At 32.9% G+C, this 14,356-nt stretch overlaps 1 protein-coding gene across 2 annotated transcripts in view; it reads right to left on the reverse strand.

Moving 5' to 3' along the window:
* Window positions 1-5,580: 5,580 nt before the first annotated feature.
* Window positions 5,581-14,356, reverse strand: part of stg (string) — a 169,053-nt gene continuing 160,277 nt past the window's right edge. For both annotated transcript variants that reach the window (XM_081764949.1, XM_081764957.1), the window contains one exon: window positions 5,581-7,003. In XM_081764949.1, the coding sequence (XP_081621075.1) occupies window positions 6,736-7,003 (268 nt within the window). In that variant the 3' untranslated portion in view covers window positions 5,581-6,735. The remainder of the gene's footprint in view (window positions 7,004-14,356) is intronic.

The raw sequence follows: 14,356 nt of genomic DNA on the forward strand, positions 1-14,356 counted from the left end.
TTTCAAGAATTCCATGGGTATCAAACCCCGAGATCACATTCAAACACGCGCGGTCTATTCACTAGACTAGCTGTAAGGGCTATTTTGTAGTATTGTTTTGCAAATTATTAATTTCTCGTAAGCCTTTACTGCAGCTTTTTGTTTGTATTAACTCCTAAGAATGATGAGATAAAAATACTGAGACCAAAGCACTTGTATTTATTAATAGAAAAACTTAAAAGAGAATATTATTATATATGTATAATCGAACTTTTTTTGTTTAATTTTTGTGTGCTTAATACAAGCTCTTTGCGAGGTACTTTGTTTCATATTAATTAAAATTGAAGTTTTATTTTTTAAACATTAGAACAAATGTACTTTGAAAGTGTAATTGTCAAACTGGTTTTGAACTCAATTACCGTGTATATTTGTACTGTTTACATAGAGCCTGATTCACCATATCTGAACAGTTTTTGGAATTTGTAGAATCAAATTGTCCTGTGGGTTGCACAATTCTTTGTATAGGGGATCTGAATCTACGACAAACAACTAGTTCAAATTTCGATTTAATGACGTCATCAGCTAAATGTAAAAGTCTTGACAATTTTATGTCTCTCTTTAATTTGATTTCAATTAATAATATTCCTAATAGCAATGGCCGAATATTAGATCTTGTTCTCACAAATCTCTCAAAAGTAACAGTTCAAAGAGAATGCGATCCACTGATAATAGAAGATGATAATCATCCTTCCCTTCTTATTCAGTTTACAACACTGTATTCAACCAAACTCAAAACAGTGCCTAACACAGTAGGTTATAATTTTAGGAAAGCAGATTTTGAAAAACTTTACCGAAATCTATTAGCTGGGGGATGCTGCAGAACATTAAGGATGTCAATCAAGCTGTGGATCTATTTTATGAAATATTGTATAAAATATTTGATGATTGCATTCCCCGTAAAAGAGCAACTAATAAAATCTACCCTACATGGTTTATCCCGAATATTATTAATAAAATTAAACTTAAAACGTATCATCATATATAATAATAATAATAATAAAAGAGTCGTCTCAGTGTAGGCAACACTAAGTACCATGAAGAGCAATTTCATCAACTGCGTAGGGAAATTAAAGCAGAAATAACTGCTGCTTATAAAGAGCTTTTAAGCAGCACAGAAGATAAATTAAAGAATTATCCGAAATTATTATGGTCCTTCATCAAAAAATAAATCGCGTCACTTGTCTTTTGATCGCATACAGTACAATGGCCACGACCTTACTGATGATAGGGACATAGCTAAAACATTCGAGCAACATTTTATTTCAGTCTATGGCTCCTTACGAGCGGACTATGATGTATCGAGCATGTCTCTAAATGATCGTTCCAGTGCTCTTGATATATTTTTACTGCCTCTCATATCCGAAAAAGAAATAAAAGAAGCAATAAGGAAGTTGAAATCGAAAACAGCAAGTGGCCCAGAAAGGATCCCAATGTACATTGTGAAAGGCTGTTCAGATATATTCTTACAACCTCTGAATATTATATTTAATATATCTATAAAAACATGTACCTTTCCTGAAAAATGGAAGGAGTCAGTTGTGTGTCCAATATCCAATACGAACTCAGGTAGTAACATTGAACAGTTCCGACCAATTTCTATCTTATCTGAGTTTGCCAAGGTGTATGAATATATATTGCATAATCGAATAATGGATCATATTAAACCTACATTATCTGTCAGTCAACATGGATTTCTGAAGGCCAGATCTACTGTATCAAATCTAGCATTAATAGCAGACTACATACCGAAGGAACTTGACAAGCAAGGACAAGTAGATGTCATATATACTGATTTTTCTAAAGTATTTGACATCATTGACCATGACATTCTCTTACACTGGCATCCTTTAACTTCTCGAAATCAACTCTGCAATACTTTGCTTCCTACCTTCAAAATCGTAAACAAACTGTACTGTATCGTAATCATAAATCTCAAATCTTTCATGCAACATCTGGAGTCCCTCAAGGCTCGAATCTGGGACCTCTACTTTTCATTTCGGTGGTAAATGATCTTCCTGAGTGCTTTCAATTTTCTAGAAATCTACTCTTTGCTGATGACCTTAAAATATTCAACAGAATTAAAACAATTCAGGACTGTTTAGAACTTCAGAGTGACTTACAAAATCTTGGAACTTGGTGTAAAAGCAATAAATTTAAGTTAAATTAAAAATGAAATGGAACCTTTGAGTTTTACGTCCCACGGTTATGCCGGTTAGGCTAAAGGAGATGGTGATGATGAGTGATGAATGAAATGGTGGAATGAAGAAAGTGGGAGGAAACGGGAGAATCCCGAGGAAACCCACGCACGCGGTGTTTGTCCACCACATATAAGTTAAATGTTCGTAAATGCAGCTATTTAACATTCACTAGAAAAGAAAAATATATTCAATATAATTATTCAGTATTAGGGGAAAAACTGAAAAAGCTTGATTTTATAAGGGATTTGGGAGTTATTTTTGATTCAAAATTATCCTTTATTCAACATATTGAAACTATTTGCAAAGAAGCCTACAAAATTCTTGGATAAATTTATTGAGTCAGTAAAGATTTCCAAAATGACCAAACTTTACTTGTGCTGTATTATGCATACGTCAGGTCGAAATTAGAATATTGTAATAATATATGGAACCCTAATATACAGAAATACTCATTCTTGATTGAGCGTACTCAAAGTAAGTTTTTAAGGCTTCTTACACTTAAGAAAACCAAAATTCTACCCAAAATTTGAAAGCTACATTAACCTTGTTGAAAATTTTAAATTTGAAACATTAGAACTCAGAAGAAATATTGACTTATTATTTTTACACAAACTCTTTCATGGCAAAATAGACTGTCCTGATCTTAACGAACAAATATGTATCCAAGTACCATCCACTAAATTGCGCACTGCTTCGAAAAATACATTTTTTTGTATGACAGCGAAAACAAATGTCTTAAGCAGACCTTCTATATGGAGAGTTAGTGCAACCTACAACAGGTTAGTTAAAGAAAATTTCAACCTTGATGTACTGGCAATGGATGTAAGTAGTTTTAAGAAGTCTATTAATTCTGTAAGTCGAATGTAGTTATTAATAATAGTTTTATTAATCTATATAATCTGTATAACGTATATACTATGTAACACTAATTAGGCCTGTGCCTGTTGTATTATTAAATTAAATGTCACAAAATTGTATTACAGCAACTTTAGATTATATCAATACAAAATAGAAGTATATGTTTTATTGAACGTTTGCACTCTATTTTCTACCTTCCAAAATAAGAGAGACATTACAGTTTATTTATATTCACAACTAACGTTGTGGACTATGATATTGTTGTTTGGAAGTGCACCTGGTATTCTTGGATGCTTGTCGTGGTTGCAATAACATGGCATGGTTTCAAATTCTTGAAATGGGTAAAGGCAGTTGAAGATGTTTAGTGCATCTACCAAAGAAACACAATTTTACACCTAAATGGGTAGAATTCGCAAAGTTGAATTTAATTTGGTAATTATAATAGCAAGAATTTAACTGATTTTGTGTCAGTTTGAAAATTCTCTTCAGCGTGCTTTTTTAGAGGGGGCTGTGTCCCCTCTAGCCCCTCCCTAGTTATGGGCTTGGAAACACTTTTTGACCATTTTCTTTCTCTGGCAGATTTTTTTACAAAAAAAAAATAAATAAACATATGTTTAAAACAAGTCTTAAAAAAATACACGTTTAAAACAGAATGTTTAAAATTTATACAAAATTTGTTTTAAACAAAATCAATTGTTTAAAACAAGATTTAATCATTTGTTTTAAACAAAACAACCCTGATCCAAACAAATAGCGTTGAATATTTTCGAAAAAATAAAATTAATGAAGGTCGGAAGGTCGGTTAAGTGAATCTGGTAAGTTATTCTAAATAAGTCTAATATTAATGTAATTAAAATTGAATACCAGAACCCAGGGGTACACTTGCCCTTCTCCTCTGTCGACGCCCATGCATATGAACTTACCATAAATTAAACAAATCATGCACAAAGACATAGAAATTGCACTTAAGGAGGTCACAAATTACGTCATTAAGAACGTGCTATTTGTATTTATACATTAAATACAAGGTCTTTAGAAAGAATCCAAATTTTCCAAATATAATGGTACTTATAGTTTTGAAAATACTTCAGATTTCCTTCAAATTAATACCATCCTTTCGAGGGCATTCACTGCTAAAATGCTGTTTTATTATTATTATTATTATTATTATTACTATTACTAGTATTAGTATTATTACCTAGAGGTGTGGTAGCGATTTTTTTTTTTTTTTTTTTTTTTTTTTTTAAGTTATCTCTTCTGTGGATTGGAAACTGATCTTTCAGAGTGAATTTCTACTGGGGGATTAGAATGAAGTCTGCAGGTACCAATCAGCCGAGTAGGATTGTTAGTGTACAACAGTTGTATTATTCTTGCCAAGATCTCCCTAATGAGGAACGCTGAACAGCTAGGAGCATTCTCCTCTGGTGCATACTCATATTCTATTTTTCCAAACTTCCGGTATCTTTTCCCTCAAACGCCTCACCACTTCTAAATAATACCCTTTCTTGATCGTTTGAGTCCATTGGACACACTAACATGAATAACACTACAAAAATCAAAGAAAACAATAGCATCATCTTAAAGTTTGAGTGACTTCATCATGTTCTCGGCGAAGATTTTCTCATCTATTGGGATGACTGCCTTTGTTTCAACGTCACAGTCATAGATCTAGGTCTCACCATCTGTTATAATGTTTTTCGAGAAGCTATAGTCTTCGTTTGCTCAATTCAAAAGATTTTCACAGATTATGGAACAAAAAAGTGGGAGGAAACGGGACAACCCCTTGAAAACCCACGCACATAGTGTTTGTACACCACAAACCCGACTTACCGGGAGTTGTGAACGAACCAAGGACTCTATGCAACAGAAGAGAGCGCTCTACTACTGAGCCACCGTGGCCCCAAGGAGTTATAGTTTCTGTACATGACTTGTGAGATATCAGAGTTCTTGACGTAATTCTTTTCAACATACATCGTGACAAATGAAGTTCTTGTAATTATTCACTGAATAAATATCCAGACATAATAAAGCCCAATATATTCTTACTGATTCCAACTGTAAAACATTACTGACAAAATGATTTGATGAAATCCATACGAATTTTAAAATAACGCATGCGATATAATGTAAATGACTATCGGAATATCATTTGGTATATGAAAATAAAGTTTGCTCGTTTCGTTACGGGTTGTTTAGTCAAATATTTCTCTTACCCATATTGTTGAGGAGTGATTAAATTACAATCTGTAGTTAACTTAAGTATAAGTGAAGTACAGTAATACCGAGATTGTGATGAACATAGAAAAGTAGCGTAAGGTCAAGTGGCTTTGTAAGTAAAGTTTTGTGCTGATATCTTTTGTTTTTATTTAACCATCCCAAAATGTTCTTAACTTTTTGGACGACCCTCGTAGTTGGTTCAGTTAATATTTTATTTAATACAGCTGTAAAATAAGGAAGAAAGGAGGAAATAAAATAAACCTGTAGCTAATGTCAAATGACATTTATTTATTTATTTTTTTTAAAAGAAAAAAATAGTGATTTTACATTTTTTTGTGTTGTTTCCTTTTCGTGATCTAGGTCGACTACTAAACTACCTGAATTGCTCAAGACAGTTATTAGACGTAAAAACCAATGTAAATGGAAATTTCTCAAGGTTTCGGTGTTACATTATTTCTCAACAACGACGAAATATTTTTCACAATCTCACTGATCTGTGACGTCAATTTATTTACTTGCTAACGAAAAAAAAAAGTTTCAACTACAGATAAAAAAATACGGGTAATTCTTGTAAAGAAAACCCGGCTTTACTGATATGTATATTTTTTCAATAAGTATTAAATTAAAACTATTAAGATTTTTCTAACACACTCAATATTGATGAGAAAAAAAATACCTGTAAACCTACAGAGATCACATGAACACATTACTTTTATCACTTAAATTTAAAACAAACTTGATATTTCTCATGCATTCTAATAACCAACTGTTATAATTCTACCATCTCTTTCACCACAATCATTGCACAAAAATACATAAAAATTATTAAAAATATTGATAAAGGAGACTATATAGATAATTATATATATATATATATATTTAATATATATTATATGTATATATATTACGACTTAATATGAGAGCACTTAACACTGTTGAGTTACTACTAAATATATTTCGTATGAGCTTGAAACAGTCATGAACTGCATACTTCCAAAATGAATGTCACAGATATATATATATATGTATATATGTACAACCCATACTCTCTGAAATCAGAACATGCAACAGAAAAAAAAAATAACACCACACACATTTCATGATAAAGAACGAAAAATATGATGAATGGTATGAATAACAGAGAAACAATTCAACAATTCACACGTGATAATAAATGCTTTAGTTTGATCACCGACTGGCAAATGAGTTTTTGAGATCAATCAATCATATAAATTTTAATGTTGGTGGGAAAAAAAATCTCAACATGTTTTTACTTTTTACATAAAGGAACACACGATATTTATTTATTTATTTTTTTTTTTTTAAAAAAGAAGACAAAACGTAGGATTCAAACAGACACCAAAATTTGGTACCAACCTTAATAATAACAAAACAAATATCGTAATTTAAAAAAATCATTCTTCTACAAACCTAATCTCTTAAGGTTATTTCTAAGAGCTAATCTGCTCTTACAGTCACCATTCCAGGATTTCGATTTCGAACGGAACTTGCGAAGATCAGTTTCATGCTTGGGGTCCAACATTGGTTTATACGAACACGGTTCACACATTTCTTGGTAAGAGTCAAAGAAAGCTTTGTAGCCTCCATGCAATATATATATCTCTGGATAGTACAAAGCGGGATAAGACTCTTTGTTGCAATCCCTGTCGCAATTTCGAAGAAATCTTGATCTAAAATAAATAAATAAATAAATAAATACATTAGACTTTTGCTAATAATAATAATAATAATACGTTAAGGCATGTATTTCCACCCTTTTTTATAGAAGTCAAAGTTTGTTTACCTGAATGCTCCGCCGTAATATTTGGAAAATTTGTGATATTTTGTTGACTATTTCTGTCAACGTTGTCAAGCGTGTTATTATTGTGGAGTTATTTTTTGAACTGCTTTTATTCCATATTTAACTTCTTTTGATAAAGATGGCAAGCTGCCTTATATTCATTGTATAGTGTTTTACAGTTTAGTTATCCTATTTTTACAAGCTGATACAGGCTTACAAAGCATTAATTTTGACTGAAGGTGATGAAGATGGCATACCAAAAGGAATAGAAACAGTTCAAGTACTAAACCCAGAGTTATAACATGCTTGACAACGCTGACACAATTGAAGTCAACAAACTATAGCTGTATTTTCAAAGATCAGAACGCTCCGCTCAGACAAACTTTGATTATTATTATTATTATTATTATTATTATTATTATTATTATTATTATTATTATTATTATTATTATTATTAATAATAATAATAATAATAATGAGTTTGCTGGTTTGCGAAAACGAGCTTATTCTACTATCTACTCCGTCTACCGTACATTTAATGCATTAATAGAAGTCTGCTTTCAACAAATTTAACATCGAATGAGTGAGCTATTTTTTCTACACTAAAAACAATTTTAACGAAAAAAATACACTAGTTGGTCAATTTATTTTGACCAATAAAAACATATTATAATTTACCTATATATGGTGCTTAAATAGCATAAATAAAATGCTATGATAGTACAGGAGCGGTCTGACCAATGAATTCGGATTCGAATTCCACTACTGACATTATTTCTAGGATTATATATTAATAGTGTTCTTTTTTTAAAGTAAGGAGACAACAGACGCAAATATCTTATTTAATGTTTTAATTTCAACAAAGGCAACTTATTACAAATTAATGTGAAAATAAATAATGTAGTTAGGATTTAATTTTCAGAGTGAACTTTTCGTTTGATAAGCATATATATTTATGTATAAAGTAATGAATCAGAAACACATTTTCACTTCTGACCCGTTTTTCATCCTGTTATTCAAGTACTCTCCAGCCTTTCATTGAAGGGCGCTATAAAAACAGCACAACGACCACCATAGCAATGACAGGGGTATCAAGGTCAAACCCGTGTTCAAAAGATATACGAACACATACCAAAGAATGCTTACTACTGGAACTATCGTTACCCAATATGCGTCGTGAGGGTCCAAATTCACAAGATATGTAGTGCATAATATTCGAAGATTAACTTAACGTACTTCCTTCGTACTGATTGTCGCCGTTGGACGCAGTGGGCACAATGGTATCATCAGTATCCAGGGTTTGAAAAAACCCGGTTTTTTTTGAAAAAGCCCAACCCACCTGGGCCCATGTGGGTTTTTTCGGGTATTTTCGGGTTTAATCGGGTTTTTTCGGGTTTAATTTGGTTTTTTCGAAATATTTCAATGTCTTTGGGGTAAAAGTGTTAAAATGTGATTTATATTTCAAGATTATCATTGTCACAACTTGCAACAACTTTCTATTCACTGCTGTTTTAAAAAATGGTCGCCATTTTGAAATTTTACGTTAGATCGCCGCCAAAATATATACAGCTAATTTAGTGTGTCTCGTGCTTATATTCTAAAAATTTCAACTTAACAGACCGAAAATTGCACTTTGTAGCGTGGATACCCGCTATTTTTTTTTAAAAAAAAGCAACCATTTTGAAATTGAACGTTGGTATGCCGCCAAAATCTATACTGGAAATTTAATGTGTGTCGTGGTTGTGTCCTGAAAATTTAAACTTAAAACATCGAAGGTGGTACCCTGTAGTATGTGTGGTACAGGCAGACGAACGAACAAATGTAGATCGAACCATCCCAGAAGCCTCAGTGACGTTTGTCAAATATGAACACCAAATATATTAATTTAACAGCGTAAAATAAATGGTTTTATTTGAAGGTCACTTTCGATACGTTGTGCGTTCAATTAGGTGAAATTACCGAGCATTTGTTGCAAGACGTTTCTTTCCAGAAAATTAATTTAAAACAATTAACAAAGATATAATTCATATTTTATAAAGTAAATGTTTCAAAATGTCTTAAATGAAATTAAATATCTTCCAGCGTAAAATAAATAGTTTTATTGTTGAAGTATTCAGTTCCGATGTTTTGTGCGTTCAATTGCGGGAATTTCCCGAGCATTTCTTTTGCGATTTTTCCCCCCTCGAAAATGCAGGTTTCTTTACTGTACATCGAAACTTCCACTAGTACGGAAGTTTGAATTCAGCACTTGAAGTAATAAGTGTTACGTATTTTTCGGAACTCTGAGCATTAAGCTTCTTAAATTTGTCAAGAATTTTTACGCTGTTGTTGGTGTTGATTCTAAAGAATGCTTATTTGAAGACTACCAACAAATAACTGAACCAAACTGTTATTGTTGGAAAACTAAATTTATTAAAGAATACTTGTGCTACCATCAAAGGTAAGAAATAATACTAATAGTTTTACTAATGCACTACATATTTACTTGCAGTACCGGCACATATGGCTTTAAACACGTCAAACGTAGGGGAGACCGGGGCACGTTGTCACAGTAGCAATTCTGAAAAAAGCGAAAACTTTAGCGCGCCGGTGCTGCTTTCTTGTTTACTTACTATGTGTCACTACTAACTGTACTCGTTTGGAGATGCGCGGGAACAACGGTGCTGCGTCAGTTGAACTTTGTCTATTTTCAGTGCCGGAATGTAAATTTTCCGAGTCCTGAAATTGCTGTTTTGTGTGTTCGTGAAAGCGGTAGAAGCAAATATTTTTGTGTGTGTTATGTAGGCTACAAATAGAGCTTCATAATGTGCTACTTTGAATGCGCCTAATTTTGTCGTTTGGTATAGATATTTTGTAAAAAGAGTAATGGCGACGCGTGGGGCATGTTGTCACTGTGACAATGTGCCCCATTGTGTGTTATGTATAATACAAACGATAGGATTATCTCGGTTTCGCAGACAGTGAGAATATACAAAAGAAAGCACCACCAGTGGAAGATCTACTGGTTGCAGCAAGAGCTATGAAAAGAAATAACAACCCCATATCAATACGTAGGCCTAAAGCTGCTAAAGAATTTCATGTCCACAACAGAACATTGGCAAGATTTTGTGCACGTGTTACAGATGGCGAACTACAGTTCGGCCAATGCTTATTTACATTAGGTTACTCTTCGTAATACTAATACTAGGAAGAATTACTAGTATCATACCAAAACAAGCTTCGCACATATAATTTGGACTCACTACAAAAGAGGTTCGCGATTTGGCTTACAACTACGCAAAAGCGCTAGGATTGAAATGCCCAGAGTCGTGGAATGAAAAGGCCATTGCTGGCCCAGACTGGTATCCAGTATTTCTGAAAAGACATGGTGATCTTGCTATAAGAACTCCCCAAGCAAATAGTTTTGCACCTATAAACAATGTCAGCGAAGGTCCAAAGAAGATTACGATTCTTCCTCAGAGGACGACGATACATTGTGTTTAGTTTATGGCGATCCATACAGTGCGAGTACATGTAGCGAGAAGTGGATTCAGTGCATTCGATGTACGGAATCAGCCTATGAAAACTGAGGGAAGCAGAACTTGTTTTACGTGTGTATTAACTGTTGAGTTGAGTTGAATTTGAGTTTAACGTCCCGTTCAGCAGCGAGGCTATATGAGACATGGACCTACTGATTAACGTGGAATCCGAACCACATGAGCTGCCGCCGGGTGTGTATTAACTGTGACTCTGACGATGATCTCCAGGTATGGTACTTTGTCGAAGCTAAAGGATAAACATTTTCAAACTAGTTTGCAGTGCGTACTAATAAAACGCAACTAAACTTCGTAATAATATTTACTCCTCTTATAGCTATACAGTAGTCCTATCAGAGGAATTCTTTGCAATTCATAAACTACAATCAGAAACAACTTAAATGCAATTGGCTAATTTTGTGTAGGCCTATTGGAGATGTAGGCTATGATTTGATAATTTCGTCATTTTGTTATGACCTTTCAGTTTGTAGTTTTGATTCCTTAGCTAAGAGTTAGTTCTGTTTTCATGGCAGTTTTGGTTTTCCTACAAAGCTTGATGTAACAATAAATCTGTTAGGTTGAGAAAATATAAGCTACCGTCCCCCTACTTTCTTTCCTATTTAACTAATATAGTTTCCCCTTTCAGTTAATTATGTTTTGAGACACTGAAAGACGCTAAGTATTTAATGCTGGTAACATTTACAGTCTTTTTGCATTAGTAATAGTTGCGTTAATAATATCTGCCAATTTCTGGAAAGTGCCACAAGAATAACATGTGACAATTTGCCCCATATATTGTGACAACTTACCCCGAGTATGGGGTACATTGTCACAACTGTATTGATCATAAAACACAGTACATAACTCCAGTTCAGAGCGAGTTACATTGGACAGAGAAATATATGTTATGCACAAGATAACAAAGTATGTGTATACTAAAAATTGTAATTTTCGGCCTTACACGAGCATCACAAGAAAATAAAACGTGAAAATTGTGATAATGTGTCCCGGTCTCCCCTATGAGGGATAACATCCCTCGGCATAACCGAGTCGGCGAGCACACTATTTACGGAAAGTATTTTCTAAAATATAAAATTGCATTTTTTTTCAAATAGGCTATAAGCATTATCAATACATTAATTTGTTATATAATTATCTCAAGCTAAGGTAAGGTTTTTTTTTCATTTTTTCAGTGCATTCAGAAATTTATAAAGGTCTTATGTAGAATGTTGTTGTATACCTTAACGTGAAAGCATTTAATTCGCCCGAGGAAAGTCCAAAATTTGATAAAAATCACTTTCAATGTGATCAACTTAGTTGTAGCAATAATATATTAACAAAAAGCTCAAAAACCCAGGTGGGTTTTTTCAAGTGGGTCCAACCCGAAAAAACCCGGTGGGTTTTTTCGGGCTGGGCCCACTTGGGCAAACCCTGTCAGTATCATTTTCAAATAAAAGATTTTAACAAATCACATTTTGTGTTCAGATGTATATTTAACTTTGCAATGCTGTGAGATGTCAATAATAATTTTCTCAATAAATATCGAAGTTAATAATTCTACAATTTGAATATCAGTTATATCCATATAACAGAAGCGATGTGCAAACATACTAGTAGCTTCTCTGGATATTGTTATATGATTTATATATTTATTCGAAAAATGTCATTGAGAAGGAAAGACCATGTATTCACAATAAAATTCGTTACTTGTGGATGTCATCAGTTATTATGTAGAAGGTACTGATCTTGGGCTGAGGGGCGTCCTACACCTGCTCTTCAGTTTTAAGTTACAAGTTAAGAAAACTACATCCATATTTTTGTTATTCAGTTATACTGTAGCTACAACATTATATTGTCAAAGAGACACATTCAACTTCTAGTGCTAATTATTATAAATGTCCTTTGTGGATTTAAGCATTGAAATATTTTATAGAGTGAAAAAGAATCTGAATTATTTGTGGTGTATTCTAATATAATTGAAATATGTGGAAATTAATACATGGAAAATTACTATTAAAGAACATTTTGATCAATTATTATGAAAGTGAATAGCGCAGTGAGTAACATTAGACGCATGATTGTGTTATGTAATTTTCTTTACTTTGTATTTATTAAATTTTGAACTTTTGTAATCACAAATTTTGGGCAAGTATTTGTACTTACATGTGCTCCAAATTATTAAATGAGCCTAATCTACGTTTATTTGCGGATAGTTAACTCAAGAAAAATCAAGGAAAATTGACCTTCTGCCTACATTTGTTTATTTTTCTCCTCTTATTTTTCTACAATAAAATTATTACATTTTTGTTAAACATTAACATTTTGATTTATGAGACAAAATTACCCATATATACTATTAAACGTAGTATCCGATAGTCTGTATATTTTCTTCACTTAAAAAACGTTAACAATATACAATAAAATTTAAAATAATAAGCATTTTTTCTTTTTTTTAAACTATATTTCGAAGATTTTCTTGGTTTGTTAACCCTCCCCGATTGATACCACCTTTACGAAGACAGTGTTATATATTAGGTGGAGAGGATTTGTGTGCTGAAGTAAAAGGACATCCCTCCCGAATTCGTCTAAATGGTGTATACAGTCAGTCTTGGGAGAGGGCCACCGTTTTCCCAGCAATCAGATTGGCAAATCATAGAGATTGGTATGGCAACTTAAGACATTTCCCGGTATGATATGAATAAAACTAGGATACTAGTGTGAAAATCAACGGGAAACAACACTGTAGAAGATTGACAAGCGAAATATTAATAACTTGTGGAATTACGAAACATAAATATATTATATAATCTGGCCGTTCAAGCTCAGGCTTCTGTAGCCCAGCACGTACGAGTACCAATATTGCCCACTGTACAACGATTCTACTTGTAAATAAAATAGAATGTATCACAATTTCAGCGCTCAGATGTAGTAGTCTCGAACACTCCTAATTTTCAGGGCAGTGCAAACCCATACTTTCTTGTTAGCGTAACTATCAGGATCCGAAATGGAACTGCAAGAAGTTTAAACTTCAAGCACTCTTTCAAGATATTTGATATTTATTGGAAACGGTAATATTTGTTACTGTCGAAAGAAACAATATTCATATTTTAAAAGAACTTGAAATAATGAACGAACTGCATCTAATATTTAAGTTTAGAAGCAGTAGGACGAGTTAAATAGTAATGTTTTCACTTTACTCTGTTTCACTTAGCCTTACCGAACTTTCTCAAGTACAATATATAAGAATTACTAATACTTAAGAATGAGCAAAGAGAAGCTGCCTCTCACCCCCACATCAATGACATCCAACAATGCAGCATAATATGAACTTTGAAATCTTTAGCACTTCTATGGAAACCAGTTTTTTTTTTTTTAGTTATCTTCAATGAATATACATTTGTGTCTGTATTGTTATTTCCTTTCATAATTAGAACTTAAAGCTTTGAGAAAAATTATGCCAATTTTTAAGAAAATGCTCTTTTCTCTGGCTGTTTGGTTTGTATATAGGTGCCTTCCATTTCAATTCAGGCAGAGCATGTACCATCACCATCTCAGATATTGTTGAAACTTTTTTTTATAGCAACTAGACATGCTTTTAAGAGACCCATATTTTTTTGTTTTGTCGAAAAAAAATTTCCCGCCAAGTAATGGGCCATCAAAGACGGGGAGTACAATTTATGAATTGTAGGAGGCATGGAAAATGGTCAACTTCGGAGCCTCACCATTCG

Source organism: Thermobia domestica, chromosome 1, assembly GCF_964235325.1.
Source record: "Thermobia domestica chromosome 1, izTheDome1.hap1.1, whole genome shotgun sequence".
NCBI lineage: Eukaryota > Metazoa > Arthropoda > Insecta > Zygentoma > Lepismatidae > Thermobia > Thermobia domestica.